Source organism: Medicago sativa, chromosome 1, assembly GCF_051527215.1.
Source record: "Medicago sativa cultivar Bolivia chromosome 1, Bolivia_mono, whole genome shotgun sequence".
Taxonomy (NCBI): Eukaryota; Viridiplantae; Streptophyta; class Magnoliopsida; order Fabales; family Fabaceae; genus Medicago; species Medicago sativa.
Genome location: NC_140749.1, coordinates 4,547,450 through 4,568,011, shown reverse-complemented (window position 1 = coordinate 4,568,011; position 20,562 = coordinate 4,547,450). Strand labels below are relative to the sequence as shown.

Here is a 20,562-nt window from a genome sequence, read left to right as displayed (position 1 = left end):
TTGCAAGAAGATGCATGCCAAGTCTGGAGCAAATTTACAAACTGATCATATTGCTCCTTGGTGAATCCATATTAACCAGTGCCTTTGCAGCTCTTTGAATCATCCATATCCCCCATTTCTTCGTTCACTTCAAGGGAAGAATGGTTGGCTATAGCATGATTCTTACCAAAACGAGGAGGAAAACCATGTTTCCTATAACAACTTTCAATTGTGTGGCCATTTCTACCACAAAAAGTACAAACACGCTTATTCTCAAGAATGAATGAAGAATCATTACCACTTCTTTTCCCTTGAGACTTGCGATAATCCACTAAATTGATGAGAATCTTGGACTCATCAGGAATAGAAGCTTTAAACTGTCTTTCATGTTGCATCATCATAGAAAAAATCTTGTTAAGAGGTGGTAATAGATTCATCAATAAGATTTGGGAATGAAAAAATCAAAGGTATCATCGACTCCAGTAAGAAAGCGAATGGAACATGTAATTTCATGCTAATGTTTAGCATTAATCACACCAGTATTACACGTACAACGACGTGGACAAGCACAAATTGGTGTAGGAAGATATGCCTCAAGTTATTCCCACAAAACCTTCAAAGCAGTGAAAAACTCTGAAACTGAACTCAAATCTTGCTTTAAACCAAAGATTTCATACTGCAATTTTGAAATTCGAATGTAATCACCTTGAGAGAAGCGTTCTTTGAGTTCATTCCAAATGTCTACATCATTCTCAAGGAAAACAATGCTTTGTGCAATTGATTCTTAAACAGAGTTCATAATCCACGAATGCACAAACATATTGCAACGATTCCACGCCTTGAAACTATATGATCAAATTCAGTTGGAACAAGAATTGATCCATCAACGAAGTCGAATTTATTCTTCCCTCCAAATGCTATGCGCATTGATCATGCCCAAGAATGATAACTGAAATTATTTAGAACTGGTATAATTGCGACAGAGGAAGGTTCATCAAAGGATGAATGTATTAGACATTACTAGGTTGTTGAAAAGGATGGAGAATCGGTGGAACAACTCCACCGCCATTAACGACGGACCACAAACCATTGTAAAAGGAAAAAAAACAAAGAAAATTGAAGCAAAAAGGACAAGAACGATGCGCAACAGAGCTTAGAAGAGCTCTGATACCATCATTAACTTCATCTTCTTCATGATGAAAATAAGGAAATGCAGAAGCTTAAGGAAGAATAAAGAGAGAAAATCAGAGTAAAATTGATTGATTCATTGAATGAATAATAGTTTGTTACAATGAAGCTTTATATAACAACTTGATATCTTAACTAACTTTCATGTAGTGTAACTAACTAACAACTGTAACATAGGGATGATAATTGGACCCAAGTTCGAGGGGTATCCACAAAAAAAAAAAAATACTCGCAATGGGTAGGGTAAAACCACGCTTTCATGGGTTCGGGCTTGGGTCCGGGTAATTACATGAAAATTTAAATGGGTATGAACACGGTAAGGGTACTATAATACCAAACCTCGCAACCCGCATATACATATTTATATAATATGATAAATAGTTTATTTATTTTTGATGTATAATTAATTAATTTATTTAGATATTTAAACCTAAACCTAAACATGTATATTTTGGATAAAGTAATTGATCCCTCCTGCTGGTATACTACTGTTAATGGATATTTTGGATGTTTTTATTTGCTTAAATAATATGATTCATACTATTTTATGAGTTGATTTGAAAAGATTTAGACCATATTTTTATTTCAATTGTGAAATTTTATTGTCTTTTTCATATTAAAGTGCGGGTAATGGATATAGATTTGGACACTAAAATACACACGAGTATAGGAGCTCTGGTACGAGTATTTTCAAACACAGCGGCACTACCCCCTACCTATCGTATAGCTGGACACTGTAAGTGTGATACAAAGTAATGTTGTGAAGCTACAAAGTGAAAGAAGCTTGAGAAGTTAACTTGCATAGCAAGTTAACTGATATTAGAAGTGTTAAAAAGAATCTGTTTCACACACGCAAAATGTCCTCCGCCGTAACACTTGGCGGCAAGGGTTCGTCTCTCTCTTCGTCCACCGTTTACGCCATTTCCACCGCCAATCTAAAATCCGAATTGATTCATCCGCACTCAACCGATTATCCCTAACAACATCATCATCATCATCATCATCAAAGCAAAAAATCACCATCCCCAATTTCCTAACCTTACAAGAAACCAGAGCCTTCTTAACCGTTCTTCTCAACAAACTCCTCCTCTTCGGTAATTACCCACCGGAAAACGTTCAAAGTATTTTAGAATCACTCAATTGTGATCGAAACGATTTCGATGTTGGCGACAAATTTGATATTACCGATCACTACGAACACTATGCGTTACTGGGTGTTTCTTCGGTTTTGGATCATCAATTGACAGGGTTGTTAGGGTTTGCTGACGTGGCCGCGACTTTTTCTTATGAGGCGTTAAAGCTCGATGTTACGGTTTTCAATTTGATGAATTCTGGTGATGGCCATAGTTCTAAAGAGGAAGTTGGTGTTGCTGCTTCTATGAGGACTTTGCTTAATGATTCTAAGTTTGTGGGGAGGGAAATAGTTTATCAAGTTTGTGACATTGTTACAGCTCATGGGATGATTAGGGAGAATGCCAAATCATTGCATTCGAGGATCCGAGTTGAGTTGAATTCGGATCATAATAAAGAGAAACTTACTATTGGGAGTGAGCCTATGTGTTGTGTGTTGTTGTCTTTGGCAATGTCGTTAAAGGTATTGGGTCAGGGTAGTTTAGCTCGTGCAAATTGTAATTTGTCGTCCATTGATCGTCGCCATGATTTCTATTCGGGTCTCTTCGATGTCTTTAAGAAGGAATGTCCAACTGATGCTAGTTTGGTTAATAATTTTAACGAATCTTTTAAGTTGTATTCCGGTGGGGTGTATGATAAATTTGCACATGAAATCAATGTCCTTTTTTCGCTTGTGTGGAAAATTGTGGCGTGGGAACTTGTGACTGCTTATGTTGCACTTGAGGCTGCCGAGTTGAATGAAACAAAGAAGAGGAAGAAGGCTGGTTTGGGGAAAGGAACTAGTTTGATTTTCGCTTGGATTAAGGAAAGGTTGCAGAGTGAAGAAAAGAGTGGTGTAGATAATTCGCAGATACCGCTATGGTGGGTGTCAGCCCTCACCCCATCTTGGTGGTAGGCCTTCCGGCCTCCAGGGGGTCTCCTCGTGGTGGTCGAATATTTCGCTTCTAGGGGGAGATAGGGAGGCGAGTGGGGACTGGTTTTCGGAGGGGGTAGCTAGGGTGATCGGGAATGGCCTCTCGACGAATTTCTGGCATGATCCGTGGTGTGGGAAGATCCTCCTCAGGACTAGGTTCCATCGGCTATTTCAGCTTTCTCTTCAGCAAGGGGGTAAAGTGGGGGAGTTAGGGAACTGGGTGGGGAGTGATTGGGTGTGGGACTTCAGGTGGAGGAGACCTTTGTTCGTTTGGGAGACGGATCTGCTTCATGAGTTGATGCTTATGGTGACTAGAAACTCCCGTGTGGATAGAGATAGGGGTGGGAACAGGCCAGGCCGTCCGACAGGGGCCTATGGCCTAGCCTATTTAAAGCCTAGCTCGGCCCAGCTCGTTTAATAAAAAGGTCAGGCTCAAGCTTTTTATAAAGCCTATTTACTTAAATAGGCTAGGCTAAGGCTTACAAAAAAGCCTATTAAGCTCGTCGGGCCGACCTATTAAGCTTTTAATATATAATATGCATTTCATTATTGATAATGTTGATGCTTTATTTTTATAAACTCAAGCTTTCATATGATTTGGCTATTTAGTAGCAGATATATTGGTGTGATTAGCCCTTCGTAAGTATTTATTATTTAGTAGAAGTCATATTTGTGTGTTTTAGGCCTTCATAAGTTTTGACCTATTTAGTGGTAGGCTTATAGATGTTCTTAGGCCTTAGTGTAAAATAGGCTTTTAAATAGGCTTTCAGGCTTCATCAGGCCTTTAAAAAGGCCAGGCCAGGCCTCGAAAATAAGCCTATGACGGGTAATAGGCCAGGCTCAGGCCTATCATTTTTGAAGTAGGTCAGGCTTAGGCCTTACAAAGCCCGGCTCGGCCTAGCCCATTTCCACCCCTAGATAGAGATGATAGGTGGTCTTGGACCCACAGCTCTGATGGGAGGTACTCGGTTAAATCAGCTTATACTCACCTTTCTAAGAGCCTCCCAAGTTCTGTCCCGAATGGCGAGGTCTTGCAGGCGGTTTCGCGGGTCTGGAAGTCTCGTGCCCCCTCGAAAGTGGTTGTCTTCTCCTGGCAGCTTATCCTGGACAGGATTCCTACCAGGCTTAATCTTAGTCTTAGAGGTGTCCAAATTCCGAGTGGGGGCTTAGGGTGTGTTTTTTGCGATGCTCAGTTGGAGTCATCGGTGCATCTTTTCCTTTCGTGCCCGTCTATACTTCCAGTGTGGTACCAGGTGCAACACACCATTTCAAATATTATTAAAATAAAGATAAAATAAAAATAAAAATCTCAATTTTCCAAAACACACGTGGCTACTTTTTCCCCTCATTTTTTTTCTTTCTTCTAACCAATTTTACACTTCCACTTTTCTGTTCTCTCCCTCTCAGTTTTCTACACTCTTCTACAACCTTCTTCCATTTGTTTTCCTTTTCCTTTCGTTGAATCACCAAATTCTTTTTAGAAATCAAACCCTTGTGAGAAAAATTTCATATCGAAGTAAAGTAACCTCCAAATTCTACAAGGGTTGTGGTTTAATTTTAGAGCTAGGGTTAGTGCTTCAAGAAGGGAGAAGAATACCCATCTCTTGAGAGTTGCTCATTCAGATTTTGTTGGGTAAATACTCAAGCCAAGCCAAATTTTCGTTTCTGTTCATGGGTTCTAGATTGAGTCCTTGCTTATCACACATAGAAGTTGATTTGGGAGCTGTAAACTTGAAGGAAACTTGAGAAAGGTTAATACATGAATGTCAAAGCTAGAACAGAGGTGTGGAGAAAAAAATTTCGTTCATTTAGAAGGGGTTAGGAGAATGGAGGTGTTGCTGTACTTTCTGCATAATGGGTGTTGTTTCTTCATCTCTAGAAACCAATAAAACTGTTTTGATTTCTCAACAAACACTAGAGCTGATAGTTGTTGCTTTCATTGCTGCTTCAGGAGTTTTGACAGAGCAAATTTGGTTGATTCGCCATAACTGTGAGTTGATGACGATCATTATCACTTATTTTCATTATCGTCATTATTGATATTTTTATGATTTTATATGTTAAAGTGTTTATAAAAACGGGGAACACACCCTTCGAATATTTTTCTCGTCATGATACATGTTTAAAGTCAATGATATTATTGTGGTCTCTATTTGGATTTTATCTATGATTTATAAGCAAAGAATTACAAATTGCGATTTGATTGTGTGCTTTGACACAAGTTTGATATTTTACGAATTGTCGTTTTAAAGCTATTTGTTTTGAGAAAAATGGTTATAACGACGACAACCTAGGTGCACCTAGTATGTGATTTCAATTAGGTAGAATTACCCCATTAGATGGAGCCGCCCCTATGGAAAGGCCGCCATTAGGAGGAGAGAGCTATCAATGAGAGGTAAACTCCCTAATTGAAAATGTTTTACATTTTGTTTTGAGTCGAGAGAAAAGAGCTATCCGTTAGATGGAGCCGCCCCTATGGAAAAGGCCACCATTAGGAGGAGAGGGCTATCAACGAGATGGAGCTAGTTCTCGATTCACCCATTTTGATTATTTTCACTAAATTGAGTTTACTATACTTTAAAAACATCTTTGTTTTGAGTCGAGAGAAAAGAGCTATCCGTTAGATGGAGCCGCCCCTATGGAAAGGCCACCATTAGGAGGAGAGGGCTATCAACGAGATGGAGCTAGTTCTCGATTCACTCATTTTGATATTTTTACTAAATTGAGTTTACTATACTTTAAAAACATTTTGTTTTGAGTCGAGAGAAAAGAGCTATCCGTTAGATGGAGCCGCCCCTATGGAAAGGCCACCATTAGGAGGAGAGGACTATCAACGAGATAGAGCTAGTTCTCGATTCACCCATTTTACTAAATGGAGTTTTCTGTATTTATTTTTAACGGCTTTTATTATGATTTTCGGCAATTTATTTTTAAAGACTTGTAATTTTATTTTCATGTCTTTACGATGTTGGACTTTTGCTTGAAGCATACCTATTTGATTGGAAATAATTACAAAGTGTGGATTTTCATGCGTATAAACGGTTGTGGATTATTAGAATTTTATACGGCTACTAGATTTGTAAATTGACAATAAATTTTGAGGAAAGAAAATAATCGTGCCCTTGTGTGTTTCCCTTCTAGTTGGTAGTGGTTGTTGTCTTCTCACTAAGTCTTTGTGACTTACCCCATCATCTTATATTTTTTTTCAGATTTACAATCAGCTGAATTTATGTTTCTAGAAGATTGCCTAGTCAGAATAGTCACTCTTTGGTAGGCCTCTACTCCTTGATGAACGACTCTTTTGTATTGTATCTTGAGTCGTTGGTGTATCTGCAGCTATTTGAGTCTAGGAATACTTTTATTCTGGAATGTACAAACCTTAGATAAGTAGTCTTTCAAATTCTACTTGATGGCATATGTTTGTAACAAGGTTTTTATTTTGCAAATGTTGAATATACAAATATACTCTGTCAAAATTCTAGTAAGTTTTGGTTTCACAGTGTACTATTTATTCAAAAGCTATTTGTCAAGTTCGGTTCTTTAGGCTGGCCAGACTTTATGTATCAGTAGTTTGTGCGCCGGTCACGGCTAGAAGTTGGGTCGTGACACCAGGTCTCTAGGTGGTTGGGTTGGGAGTTTGTGAGTCCTTTAGGTCTAGCTCAGCAGTTCCTTTCCTTTACGGGTTTAGGTAGGGGGAAGCGTGTTAGAATAGGTTTACTTCTTGTTTGGCATGCTGTTATTTGGACCATTTGGACTTCCCGAAATGACCTTATTTTTTCTGGTGGTGCCCTCAGTGAGGAGCCTGTGGTGGATAGAGCGAAACTCTTAGCTTGGAAGTGGTTCTTGGCTAAGTGCCCTGCTAGTCCCTGCTCCTTTTATGAGTGGGAGCTGCATCCCGTCCTTTGTTGGCAGCGGTAGGGAGTTGTGGTGGTTGTGTTTCTGGGGTTGTGGGAGGGTTGGTCAGGGGTTCCTAGCCTATTCCTCTCCGGTTTGGCTCCCTGGTTTTCTCCTCGCGCTCCTGTCTCTTTTCTTTCCTTGTTTTATTTTTGGTGTTTGGTGCCTTTGGGGTGGTTTCCCCTTCCTCGTTTGTGGGGCGGGGTCCACCTTTGTGGTCCTGGTTTAGGCGTCTTTGGACAACCTTTTGGTGTATTTGTACAGCTCCTGTTCTACCTTTTTTATTTATATATTATATTTTGCCATTCAAAAAATGATAATTCGCAGATATTGAAGACTTGGGTGGCTGATTTTCCATCGTTTTTGGATTTGGCTAAACCTGAATTCAATACATTTTTACTGAAAGTAAAAGATCTCGTGGAAAGCAATGAAAGCCGAAGAAAGCCCAAGGTTCCAAAGGTAATTTTATTTGATTCTGATTAACCGAGTTACTTAGGCTGTCTTGGCCCTTGGGCATGTTATAGTTCTATTAACTTTATCACTTTTTCGTAAGCAATTAGAAACCATGTTTGAACATTTTAATTGATGATATATCTATCCAATGTGTTAAAATTAAGAATCTTTAGATATTCCTTTAATTGTACAACTTCCTAAATTGATTGTTATTACTCCTAGAGTATTCAACTTCCTAGGCTAGTGCTTACTAAATAAGCATATGTATTTATTGTAAAGCCATTATAAATACAAGGTGTGTGATCTCATTATAACACACATAGAGTTTACTGGGACTTCACATATTTTTACACAATGCATTTGAGCACTGTTAGGAGCATTCTAAAATCATTCATCAAAAGGGTTGATTATTTATTTATACAGTTGTAGTGCATCCTTGTACTGATCTATGACATTTTATGTTTTTTTTTTTTTTTTTTAAAAATCAGGGGACACATGATTATGCTAATGGAGAAATGATAATTAGAAATAAAGCTCTTTCATTAATAAAAGAAGTTTTTGACAGGCATGGCGCCACAGCCTTGGATACACCTGTCTTTGAATTGCGAGAAACTCTCATGGGAAAATATGGAGAAGACTCAAAGTTGATTTTTGATCTTGCTGATCAGGTATATATAATATGATTATTGCCTGTTCACTTCTTGACAAGTTGAGTTTATTTTATGACAGCTTTTCCTTTTCTCCGGACAAAAATATCTAGGAAAAAAAAACAAACAAACTTAAAGCATTCACAATAGTGAACAAATTTGTATATTCTTACTCTCTAGAATTTTTTCTTTCGATATTTTTTATCACTTTCATGCTAACCTGTAATCAACTTGTTTGACAGGGCGGGGAGCTCTGTTCTTTAAGATATGACTTGACAGTTCCGTTTGCTAGGTTTGTAGCTACGAATAATTTGACATCTTTTAAAAGGTACCAAATAGCTAAGGTCTACAGAAGGGACAACGTATCTAAAGTTAGACTCCGTGAATTTTATCAATGTGACTTTGATATTGCTGGTCCAGCTGAAAAAATGGCTTCAGATTTTGAGGTTGTTAGAATTTTGTCTGAATTGCTTGATGAGCTGAAGCTTGGGGATTTTGAGGTAAATTTTTTTAACTTCCCTTCCCTGCTATAAAATTTATTGGTTTTCTGAATTTGTAGAACTACTTACACTGTTTACTGAGTTCATGATTTGATATTCTAAAACCATAATTTTTTATGGTCTGGCTATACATAATTTGGTGAGCGGTTATTGATATAGCACAATATTAGAATATGTATTATTACTATATCTGTTGGGCATATGGGCTTATAAGTTTCATTATTTATTTTGAAGTACAATCATCTTTGTTGCCATCAGACTACCTGCTGCTGGTTGATTAGTTTTTGCAATGTTGCGCTAAATCTGAGTGATTTTAATCAACCTGATGCATGTGTTGTAGTTTAAACTTGTTATCAAGTCTTTGTTATGTCAATTATCAGATTACCTTCTTGCTGATGTGATCTTTGCAATGATCTTTTGAAATGCGACTCCCAACTTATTTGCTATCATTTAACCTTATAATATCATTCATTTGGATGTGTCTGGTGATTGAGTTTTACAGGAATCAATGATCTTTGTTAAATGTGACGAGTTTACTCATCCCAGTTTATTTCTATAATTTAACTTTATAATAATAATATCATTCGTCTGAATGTGTTTGGTGATCGACGTATTCCAACCTGGTGGTTAAATTTTGTACTCAATAATGTCTTCAAATTATATCATACGCGCGTTTCCTTATGATCTTTCTGTTGTATTTGTTATTTTTTGGTTTCACAGATAAAGCTGAATCATAGAAAGTTACTTGATGGCATGATGCAAATATGTGGAGTACCTCCTGAAAAGTTTAGGACTATATGTTCATGTATTGACAAGTTAGACAAACAATCATTCGAACATATAAGAAAAGAAATGGTGAGGACTGAGGACATATGTTGTTCGTTTCTGTTACCTTTATACTTATATTTTATTATGATTGAGCATACCACTTCTGTTGTGCTTAAACTGTTCCTTGTGTTGCACATTTTGAAAGATGTATGCTTTTATTTTATACTTACCTTATAGTTTATGCTTTATCAATGGGAAATAGTTTGGTTTAGGGATGGAATACAAGTTTTGCACCTTTGCATTCTTTTGGTAAACACTGTTGCATGATTTATTAAGGATGCAAACTCCTTTGTCACTAGTTACTCACTGCACAGAAACATTTTCTATTGTTGTTTCTTCATTTATGAGCAATATCTGGATTGCATTATTTTGTATTTTGCATCCATTTTCTATTCTTGCCGACCCCACTTAGTGGGATACGGCTTGGTGGTTGTTGTTGTTGTATCCATTTTCTATTCTTCTGTTACTGGTAAACTCAATGGTTTCAAATGTTGGACTCGACTAGATGAAAAAGGATTCATTGAATGCATTAGACTGAGTGTTTATCTTTCAAAACTAGAATTACTGTTTTAACTTATTTTGAAATATATAGCAACACTTTATTTTACTTGGAGGGTGATGAATGACATAAATACTCGTGATCTCATCCGAGGGTAACTTACATTTATCAATCAATATCTGTGGACCGAGTTGAGCAAATAGTGTCTGAGTAATTTAAATCTTTTTTCTTTTTCCATAAATAAAAAAATAGTTGCATTTATAATTTAAATGTCCCTAGAGCTATGCAAGTATAATGCAGTAGATTGTCTTAGGATTTTGACACATACTTTAGTTGTTGCCTTTTAAAATATGTCTGATCATAGTTCTTTGGAACATTAATATTTGCTCTGAACTGCTAATATCAGGAAGCTATTTTTTGTAATGCCATGATTTCTTATGTTTACTAATTTGGTTTGTACTGCCTTCCATGCTGTAGGTGGAAGAGAGGATTAACTTCCGAGACAGCTGACAGAATTGGAACTTTTATTAATGAAAAAGGACACCCTTTAACATTACTACGTAGACTTAAACAAGAAGGCAGTGCTTTCTTAGAAAATGCTGGATCTGTTGATGCATTGAATGACCTGGAAATTTTATTTAAAGCCCTGGATGAATCAAAACGCCTTGATAAGGTGGTTTTTGACTTGAGTCTTGCCAGGGGTCTTGATTATTATACTGGAGTTATATTTGAAGCTGTTCTTAAAGGGGGTGCTCAGGTAATTCTCGTGTCTTTTATCTTCTCTCCATCCTGAAATGTTTCTTCTTTAGTTCCCTCTTTTTTTGAGGAGCACAATGCATTATGTCAGCTTAGATATAGTGGATGTTCACTGTCTTGTACACAACTCTAGATACAACAAGCTAAACCCATTTTCACAAGTTGTTTTAATGCATGCTAGTCTAAACACAAGATGTAATGAAGGATTAACAGTTCTTTTCTGGGTTAAACAAACGGAAGGTTCAAAAGAGATGGATTAAATTAATTGAAAGATCATTTTAATTTTTATGATTAAAATTTAAGTCTAAGTCATATCAGAAAACAGAATACTTTAGATTTTTTAGGTAGAGAAGTTAACTTCAGGGGAGAAGAATTTTATATGAATGATTGTGGATTGAGACATTGTTGATGGTTTGAGTAGAAAAGTTTAATAGGAGGTAAGAGAATGAAATTTAAAGTCCAATTTGTAGAAAAAGTTAGCGATCAACACTAATGTTAACTTGGAATAGTAGATTGAGATTGGTCTCAACACAATTTTCTCATCATTTTCCTTGAATTATTCTTATTCAGAAAGCATATGGATTGTATATAAATAAGTAAATTGAAATCCTTGGTTCTTAAGAGTGTATTATGATAGTCATGTATTTGCATTGCATATGCTCTCCTTTGTTTGTTTCATTTACAGTTTTTATTGAAATCTTCTGCTTCTATTTAGCAATGGATTTATGGTTTTTATAAAGGTTGGTTCAATTGCTGCTGGTGGACGATATGATAACTTGATAGGGATGTTTGGTGTAAAGAAGGAAGTTCCGGCTGTTGGTTTGAGTCTGGGAATCGAGAGAGTATTTGCCATATTAATGGAACAAAATCAAAATCAGGTGATCATAATGCTTGATATTTAACTTTTGTAGTTTTCCGTGTTAAAAAAGAAATATTTCTTATTATTCTGGGTATCAAATGCTATTAACATCTAAAGTATTTTCTAATCATACTCGTCATTGTAAAATTGTCACTAATTATTTCCTAAACCATAGCTGCCATCAGACAGATACTCCTACACCTACAGTTTCTTATGATGTGTGGTTGATGACTTGATTTCACCACTTCTAGGGCACATCTATTTACTAGGATGTTTACAGTTGACCTTTATCTATTTTTTGTTGCTTTTTTGGTGTGGATATGATGATGAGAATGATCTTAACTGTTTCCTTTTGTTTAGATGGCTCGACCAACCAAGACAGAAGTGCTAGTGAGCATATTAGGGAGTGACGTAGCTGTAGGTGCAAAGCTGGTTGGTGAACTGTGGGATGCTCGGGTGAAAGCAGAATTCTTGGTCCATCCTGGAAGATCTAAGCACTTTGACTATGCAAAAAAAAATAGGATCCCTTGGATAATAGTTGTTGGCGAACAAGAAATAAAAGAAGGCACGGTGCAACTGAAAAGCATGGAGACGGGTAATGATGTAAACATAAACATCCCTAGAGAAAATTTTGTCGAGGAGCTTCAGAAACGGTTAAACTCGTTATAGTCCCATCATTTGTAGTACTTTAGAATTGAAACAGAAATTGATTTGTTAATATTTGGGTAGTTTCTTAAAAACTAATTAAAAATGAAATTCAAGTTTTGTTGATTTGATTGAAAATTAAAGAGAAATACATGATAATATACATTATCATATAAAGTGATCAAAATAACAAGCATCTAGATTTTGGTGCTAATCTTGAGATCTTAAGTTCAAACCTCGTTGTCTCCGGTATGAACCAAAAGTGATAAAAATAAGATAACATAAAACTGAAATTGAGTGGTGAGTAACCACATGCTTTGAATAATAAATGAATAGATAGGAAAAAAAAATACCCCTGAAATTGTAAATTCTTGCACCTCTGAAAGACGATATATGGCTCTATCTCTACATATATTGGTAATTCTCACGATGCACTTCATGAATTTAAATGAGCTTCTCCGGATGCCGCAAGTGATCCTGCTGAAAACAATGCAGCACGTTCTTCATGCTCATGCATCTTTATGGCTTACCACCCTAGTACCCTACCATATGTGATCAAATTTGATGTTTCAAATATGGATATTTCCACTTATGTCCTTCAAAAGCCAACAAAGTATTCCACCGAGTCATCTGCAACTCCTGCCCATGCTGATACAATTGTCCTTGCATCTCTTAATCTAAACCACTCTCGAGGAGGATCATCAAAGTCTAATCCCAAATGCGAGCACTGCAATCGACTCAAACATATTATTGATCGTTGCTGGAAGTTGCATGGTAAGCCTTCCCAACTGGTAAATGCGGCTTAGGGAGATCCTTTTGATACTGTTGTGACCACAACTACAACTCAGAGCTCCCAAGTAAGCTACCAAGATTTTCCGCGTTGGAGTCAGAGTAACCCAAATCCTTGTTTTACAACTCAGAGCTCCCAAGTCTAACCCAAATCCTTGCATCTATCAATTATTTTCCCTTGGTTCTTGGGTCATTGACTTTGGTGCTTCTGACAATGTCACTTAGTATTAAAGGTCTTTTTTCTTCCCTCTCTACGTCTGGTTTTTTAGTTATAACATTAGCCCATGATGACTGCATTTAACATGGGAAAGGGTAAAAGTTTCCCACCATGGGAAAGTTAATTTTAACCACTAGATCAACTAAAGAACATTATCTTATCATAGACTTTCAACACTAGATTATTTTGCCAACTATCTTCCACCATCTATTCTGCTCATCATCTCTCTACAGCAGAAATTAAAAACTCATCCTCAACTATGATTTAGAAATCAAATTAAAATCATACAACTCTAAGCTTGGATGTGGGTCATCAAAAGCTCTCTGAGCTTGGATATGCAGAAGCGGAACAATGTGTGGTGTTTGGATGTGGGTTCATTGAAGTTGGGTAATTTTTGGATGTATTTTGCCAGACATGATGAAACGTGGAATTCAATTGTTTTCTCTATTGTTGATGCTGTTAAATAACATTATTAAGTGATAATTCCCAGCATCAAACAACAATACAAACGTTTAAAAAGCATTAAAATTGCATTATATAGTGGAATTAGAATTTGGCCGTTGGTATCTTCCTTTTTTTTTAAAGATCCTTTTTTTTGGGTTACATGGTTAACCAAAACAAAATCCATTTTAGTTACTTTGTGTATTTTACTTCTTATGGAAAAAAAATTGGGACAGTAGATTTGATGGTGGTGGTGGGTGAGACGTGAGTGAGGCATGAAGGAGAAAGAATAGTGTTGGAAGATGGTGTGGAAAATAATATGGTGATGAGAGACTATAATAAATGTATGCTCTTGATTTAATCTTGTGGTTAAAATTAACTTTCCCATGGTGGGAAACTTTTACCCTTTCCCATGTTAAATGCCACCGCCACTGCCAAGGATTCAATGCAATTATGTTAAAAATGTTTGTAATTTTTTTAAAAAAAAAAGTGTTTTTATTTAATATCCAAAAATAAAATCCTAATTGATAGAAAGACCGCAAATGTTACACCTCAATAAATAATATCCAAAAATGACAATTTAACGGAAAAAACAATAACAATAGTCCCTTTAGGGACATCCGATAAAATTGGAATGATACAAAGACCAATAAAATAATTAAATAAAAATGTATTACGAACACAAAAGCTACTTACAAACAGACAAGAGATGGTACATTACCTCAAAAATAATAATACAAGAGATGATACAAATTACAAACATGCATCTCATTCATTCATTCATACCCTTTTCAAGGTACAAAGAAACAGTTACCTTTCCTTGAAGGAACGGTTAATAGATTTGCTCAATTCCCATGATGGCCACTTTGATGATAAACAGCCTCTTAAAGGTGATTGTAGAAACAATGAAGATTTGGATAACTGCTTTTGACGCATTGAGATTGAAGACAATGAATTGAAAGCACTTCTTAGCCTTCTTTTTTCACTATCATGTGCCTCATGATTAGGATCATGCCCCACAGAAGAAATTCTTAGTGCTTCTGGAAGAATGCAGTTGCAAATTGAACCTGTCATCACAAAGTGTCAATACTAAATATTAATGCCAAATGAAGAAGAAAAACATTGGCATAAGGTTGGTTTGGTGGCTAGGTGGAGGCGTTAAGGAGTAGAGTAATTAGGAGATAAAAAGTTCATCGCCACTACCGGCATAAGGCTAAAAGTTATTAATTAACAATATTAGCATTGGCCATTTCAATCAGTCAATTGACCTTTCTTATTCAATTTCACAATCCAGGATCTATTTCACTCCGATTTTGCTCAGAATGCGATCTCATGCATGATCCATATCACATGGGACTGGTAAGATCGTGAAATTGTAAGATCTTGCGATTTAACTCGCGATTTCGATAACATTGATTACAGCATCTTTCTTTTCCTATTCAGTAACCTCTAACCATCTAGCTTCAGGCCAATCAATATCTGATTCAAAGCAATAGCAAGGAAAATAAACTAAAAAACATCACACACACACAGTTTTGGATGGTTAATTTTAACACCTTTTATTCCTTCCCCGCAAAAGAATATCCTAAAGACTAGAGGTTGCAACAAACACACTGCAAAAGTAAACTGTTATCTGAATGAAGCAAGATGAGTAAAATACCTAGCTTAGCAAGCCGATTTACCCAAGTTGGAATTGATTTCCCTGTAAGCTTGTAGCATATGTCTTTGCAGAAGTGATTGCAGTTCTTAGCAATTAAGTGATATGTGTCGCCGTTGTAGTTTGCACACTCACATTCCATGAACTCCCTAACCTGAACAGGATTCAAAGATGTAGTTCCGATGAATATCGACTTCCTGAACTTGAAGCCTGGGCATTGCCGAGGTTCAACCTCAAAAACACCGCTTGTTGGGTAGTCATGAGCTCCAAATGCATATTCTACACCATGAACTGTAAAATACAGGTATGGTTCATCAGATATTAGAAGCACTCGTCGAAAACTCAATAGCTAGATTTATAAAGTTTGATGCTGTCAAAAATATCACAAGCAATCTTATGTGTAATTATAACAAAAGTCAAATGTTTTTAATGATCGGGCAATTACGATTGATTGACAGTGTAAATCATTCTTTACACTGACAGTGTATATGAATTAACTTCTACTACATTTGAGAAAAAGCCAGGTTAATTTAAGTCATATGCCAAGATTAAGAGACAGAGCATGATCGAATTTGAAGACATACGAGCGTAAAATCATACCTTCGACACCAGAGTGATAGATACCAAGACCGGCCCAATACACATAACCATTCATGGGTGTCAAGTCATACACATTAAGATAAACTGGAGTTTTTCCAGGTCCATGGCTAGCTGAATTTACTTTGCGAAATAACGAAAAACGAGTCACCGGTGATTTTCCTTTTAAATGAAGAGGCACAATAGATTTCCATCCTTTCTTAGACTTCAATTTCATCTTTCCCTAAGGCGAACACTCACATAATACCTGCATTCAACAAATGTTTGAGATAGAGCATCACCTATTTATTATGTTAACATTATCACTCATTAAAAATAAATAACTTACTTGGTATAAAATAATCAGCAGAAACTTCCTTCTTATGAGATAATTCAGGAAATACAAATGAAGATGCAGTCAAATTTCGACAAATGAACTATTTTTAAGGGAGGAGGAAAAGACCTTACATGTCGATACTAAACAAGTGTGTTTGATTCTACAGTGACAAATATAGATTTTGAACGAATTGATTCTGATTAAAAGTAAGTTGAATGTATAGTAATTTATGATTACGCTTTCATATAAAAGTAGGTTGGTTGAACATAAATTTGAGACTAAATTAATTTGTAGGCCAAAAACTTAAATTCTAGCTGAGTTAGACCAATTCTACCAGAGAACATCCAAACATGTCAATTTAACATCTCCTGTCAAACTAAAATTTCAACAATTTGGTTGGTAAATGATATCAACAACAAAAATCTGACCAAACTTCTGCAAAGCATGGTTGGTAACTTTGAGTGCAGAATATTTTCCAATTCTACCCCTCCTAGATTTTAAAAGATCTTGTAAACAATTTCCATATGGAGAAAACCCTAATAGATTCTTATTATACTGCACAAATAGCTTCTTAGAACACTGAAATATTTTGGTCAAAAAAAAAAAGAACAATGGAACATACCAAATAAAAAAATTGTGTAGAACAGAATTTGCTACTGTTATAAACAAGAAATGAAGGGGAAGATTCATATATTCCAAACATGAAAAAAAAATTGAGTTAGGACTCAACTTGTCACAGCACAGATACTAGAGAGGTTAATTTTCCAGATCTAGGACATGGCATTAACAGTAAAAGAGTATGAGAGAAACGTGTTTGTTGCAACTTTAATTAGTTTCACTTTCAAGTCATGAATAGTTTCAAAAGTGGATAATGATGCTAATGTTAATGCTAATAATGCAGAAACAGAAGAACAGTGACATCATAAATAAGCAAGAATCAATTATTATTTCAAGTTACAACAACTCAAAAACAGAACTTACAGTTTCAGATTGAAAGAGTGCAGCCATTAGAGAGAGACAAAGACAGAGAGAGTGTTGCTCAAAACGGTGAAGTGGTGAAATGAAACATGCCAAGATTTAAGGTTTAGTTTAGTATTATAAACAACACTCTTAAGTCTCTTAATCCATTGTCCTGTCATAGACCATAAACTACGCAATAACAAACAAACAAAAATATACAATACAAATTGCAAAATACTCCTCTCTGGCTCTCTCCCTTATTACAAGTTTGTTTTTTTAGTGTAATCTAGCTTTGTGGGACATAAATAGACGGCAAACTCTCCCTACAAGTTTTAGGGGCTGTTTGGATGTTGCTTGAACTCTTGGAGAATGATAAATTTTTGGAAAATGTCAACGAGTGCCTTTGGGGAACTCTTTAAGCACTTTAAATGGTAAATTTTTAATGAAAAGTTGTGTATTGAATGCATTGGAAATTGTAATAGTTAACTTTTTAAAAGAATAATTACTAAATTTGGGATGCTTAAAGAGTGCCCCGGGGGCACTCGTTAACAAGACCCTAAATTTTTTAATCTTTTGTATTTCTTACAAAGCTGGATTACTTTTTGTCCACGTTTTAATTTGGTCTACGTGGTTGAGAACATTGTTGGATGAAAATAAAATTGTAATGTTGGATGAAATTTAGACCATTACTGAAAATATGTTGTGTTTTAGCTTTTTAATTTGATTTTAATGTTGGAAACAAAAAAGAAATTATTGTCTAAAAAAACCGCACCAACCGATCCAATCCAAACCGCATTGGTTTGGTTTGGTTCGGATTTTATTTTAAAAGTCAACCGAACCAAACCAAACCGAATACTTTTTTATCTTGCAGTTCGGATGACTTTTAACCTCAAAACCGAACCGAACCACACCGCGAACACCATTCAACATTTTTTTACATATATTAAAAAATTAATTTGTGAATTTTTTTTTTTGAACAAATCATAATTTGTGAATTTAATGTGTCTAAGTTGATCTTCTAATTTTTTTTTATATTAATGTGTAAATTAGTACTAGTATTAATAAGATTTTTGTCTGAGGAAGAAAATAGTAAATGCATTATAATGTATAAATACTTATATTTAGAGAATAAAAAATTGGAATATTAAAGTTTAGGGAAATGTTAACCGGTGCCCCCGGGGCATTGGATAAGGAAGTAAATATAGTAGTTTTTGTATCGGAAACTGTGTAATCAATTCCTCAAAAGTCAAAAAAATGTTGTTTTTCATTCAAAAATTCCTTTTTTGGATTCCTTAACCAGTGTCCCGGGGGCACCGGTTAACAGGACCCTAAAGTTTAAATTTGTTAGACTCTAAACCATTTACAATGGTTAAACACATTCAACACCCACTTTTTCAATTCCCAACACTCCACATCATCTTCTCGCTCTTAATTCAACACTCATTCAACTTTTACCTCTCCAATGGTTTTTTTCATTCAACACTCTACCCCACCACTTTTTATTTATTTATTATTCTTATTTAATTTTTGTTTTATAATTACATAAAATTATAATTATCGATTATAATTAAATTAAAATAATACAATTAACTATTTATTTTTTAGTATTTTTGGAAAAACAAAATAATTCACTAAAAATAAGATTAAAACTTCACTTAGTATGCTAATAGAAAGATAATAATAAGATGAAGATAGTGAAAAACTTGTTTTTTTTTCTGTGTCCAAATCAAATGAACCAAGTCTCTTTTTATAGAAAAAAAATCATGAATTTTGGTAAAAAAACAAAAAAAAAAAATTCGGGTGAAATAATTGAGTTGAAATTATTAAGATGATAAAAAATTCAGACAACCAATCAGAATCAGCCACGTGTCACTTATATCCACACAGAATCTTCTCTCTCTGCCTCTCCTGCACCGCACTCGCGCGTGTTGCACACGCGCCATGCTTGGCCAACAGCTTGATTCCGCGTGTCCCTGTGTCAGCAGTTAAACAATGTTGAATGGGTTCAACACTTCTCTCTTCCATGTCATCTCTCAACACCATTCAACATGCCATTGGAGCTTCTTCACTTGTTGAATGTCAGATTCAACACAACCATTGCTGCTCGTCTAATATTCTTCAAAGTCAGACAAGCCTTAGGCTTAGTAAACACTATCTGAATAAGATCACTTCAAACTAACATCAATAGTTGAACTCACAATCTTGTGCATTGTGGATGTATATTTCGTTACTACCTGTGTTACCTTTTAATCAACATTTTACATTAACCAAAAGAATCAATAAATTTTAGTAGATACAATAACTTTTGACCTATAATAGTTTTATAAATATATTTCTTTTATCCACAAACAATAAATAATTAAAAGTAATATTATTAAAAACAACATTAAATATTACATTGCATTTTAAAAACCACAATTAAATGGAAACAAATAGTACTTTAGAAAAAGAATAAAAAAAATCAAAGGGAGTACTGAACTAATTTGAGTCAACACAACAATTATTGAATGGTAAAATTAATTTACTGTGATAGTCAAACAAGCTGCGATGCAGAATTGTGACTGTTATTATGGTAAAAGTTGATTAAGGTGTTGTGTCAATTTGTACGAATGAATGAACAAATAAATAAAATATTACTCCCTCCGTCCCATATTACTTGACCTAGTTGACTCCGTCACGTATGCCAATGCACAATTTTAAACTTAAGTTTCTTTAATAATCTAGTAGAAAAAATTACGAAAATTTGATATTTTGAAAATATTAATCGAGACGAATCTAACAACATCTTATATGCTATATTTTGTTTTTATATATTAGTAGAAAAATAGAGTCAAAGCATGTTATATGAATAGTGCAAATATTCTAAATAGGTCAAGTAATATGAGACGGAGGGAGTAATGTTACTGATGTTTGAGCAGACACGAGTAACTCTGCAAAAGCCTGCACAGCTACGTGATTTGTCAACTAGTGTCAACGTTCTTATATTTGTAAAGTTTGTTTTCAATGAAATTTTTATTTTTGGATTTGCCAACTTATTGCTAAGTGCTAACAAGTAGATTTTAATGTATTTTACAAAATAAAAATGTGATTTAATATCTAAATGTATGATCATGATCCAACTATCGTTTTAGATGTTTGATTCTTAGCAAGAGGGAGAGGAGTGATTGTTTTCATATACAAGGGGTAGTTATGGCTACCCTAAAGAAGAAAAAAAATTATTGAATGAGTAGGTATATTTTTGTATTAAACTACCCCTAATAATATATTTTGGTTATCTCAAGTTTAATTTTAGA

At 35.2% G+C, this 20,562-nt stretch overlaps 2 protein-coding genes, 1 long non-coding RNA gene and 1 pseudogene across 6 annotated transcripts; 2 read left to right on the top strand and 2 right to left on the bottom strand.

The window, feature by feature from the left end:
• Window positions 1-71: 71 nt before the first annotated feature.
• Window positions 72-906, bottom strand: LOC146951909 (uncharacterized). The gene is made up of 3 exons (XM_085745018.1): window positions 798-906; window positions 593-720; window positions 72-356 (listed from the first exon to the last, which is right to left on the bottom strand). Exons 1-3 carry the CDS (start codon window positions 904-906, stop codon window positions 72-74), a joined length of 522 nt encoding a protein of 173 aa, XP_085601144.1.
• A 1,108-nt stretch (window positions 907-2,014) lies between these two features.
• Window positions 2,015-12,439, top strand: LOC146951907 (histidine--tRNA ligase, cytoplasmic-like; annotated as a pseudogene). Its single transcript, XR_015032652.1, has 8 exons — window positions 2,015-3,163; window positions 7,433-7,564; window positions 8,047-8,226; window positions 8,448-8,705; window positions 9,426-9,586; window positions 10,510-10,789; window positions 11,529-11,666; window positions 12,008-12,439. The product of XR_015032652.1 is annotated as a histidine--tRNA ligase, cytoplasmic-like (transcript).
• LOC146951908 (uncharacterized) lies at window positions 4,626-6,725 on the top strand. Its single transcript, XR_015032655.1, has 2 exons — window positions 4,626-5,201; window positions 6,421-6,725. It is a non-coding gene; the product is annotated as an uncharacterized LOC146951908 (long non-coding RNA).
• A 1,860-nt stretch (window positions 12,440-14,299) lies between the features above and the next one.
• LOC146951906 (PPPDE putative thiol peptidase family protein) lies at window positions 14,300-17,378 on the bottom strand. 3 transcript variants are annotated; one of them, XM_085756346.1, is made up of 5 exons: window positions 17,291-17,378; window positions 16,322-16,352; window positions 15,997-16,240; window positions 15,400-15,687; window positions 14,300-14,806 (listed from the first exon to the last, which is right to left on the bottom strand). In XM_085756346.1, exons 3-5 carry the CDS (start codon window positions 16,208-16,210, stop codon window positions 14,550-14,552), a joined length of 759 nt encoding a protein of 252 aa, XP_085612472.1. In that variant the 5' UTR covers window positions 16,211-16,240; window positions 16,322-16,352; window positions 17,291-17,378; the 3' UTR covers window positions 14,300-14,549. The 3 variants fall into 3 exon arrangements, with proteins under 3 accessions (XP_085612472.1, XP_085612464.1, XP_085612458.1); XM_085756338.1 differs by having other exon boundaries at window positions 16,322-16,349; XM_085756332.1 differs by lacking the exon at window positions 16,322-16,352.
• Between the last annotated feature and the right edge of the window lie 3,184 nt (window positions 17,379-20,562).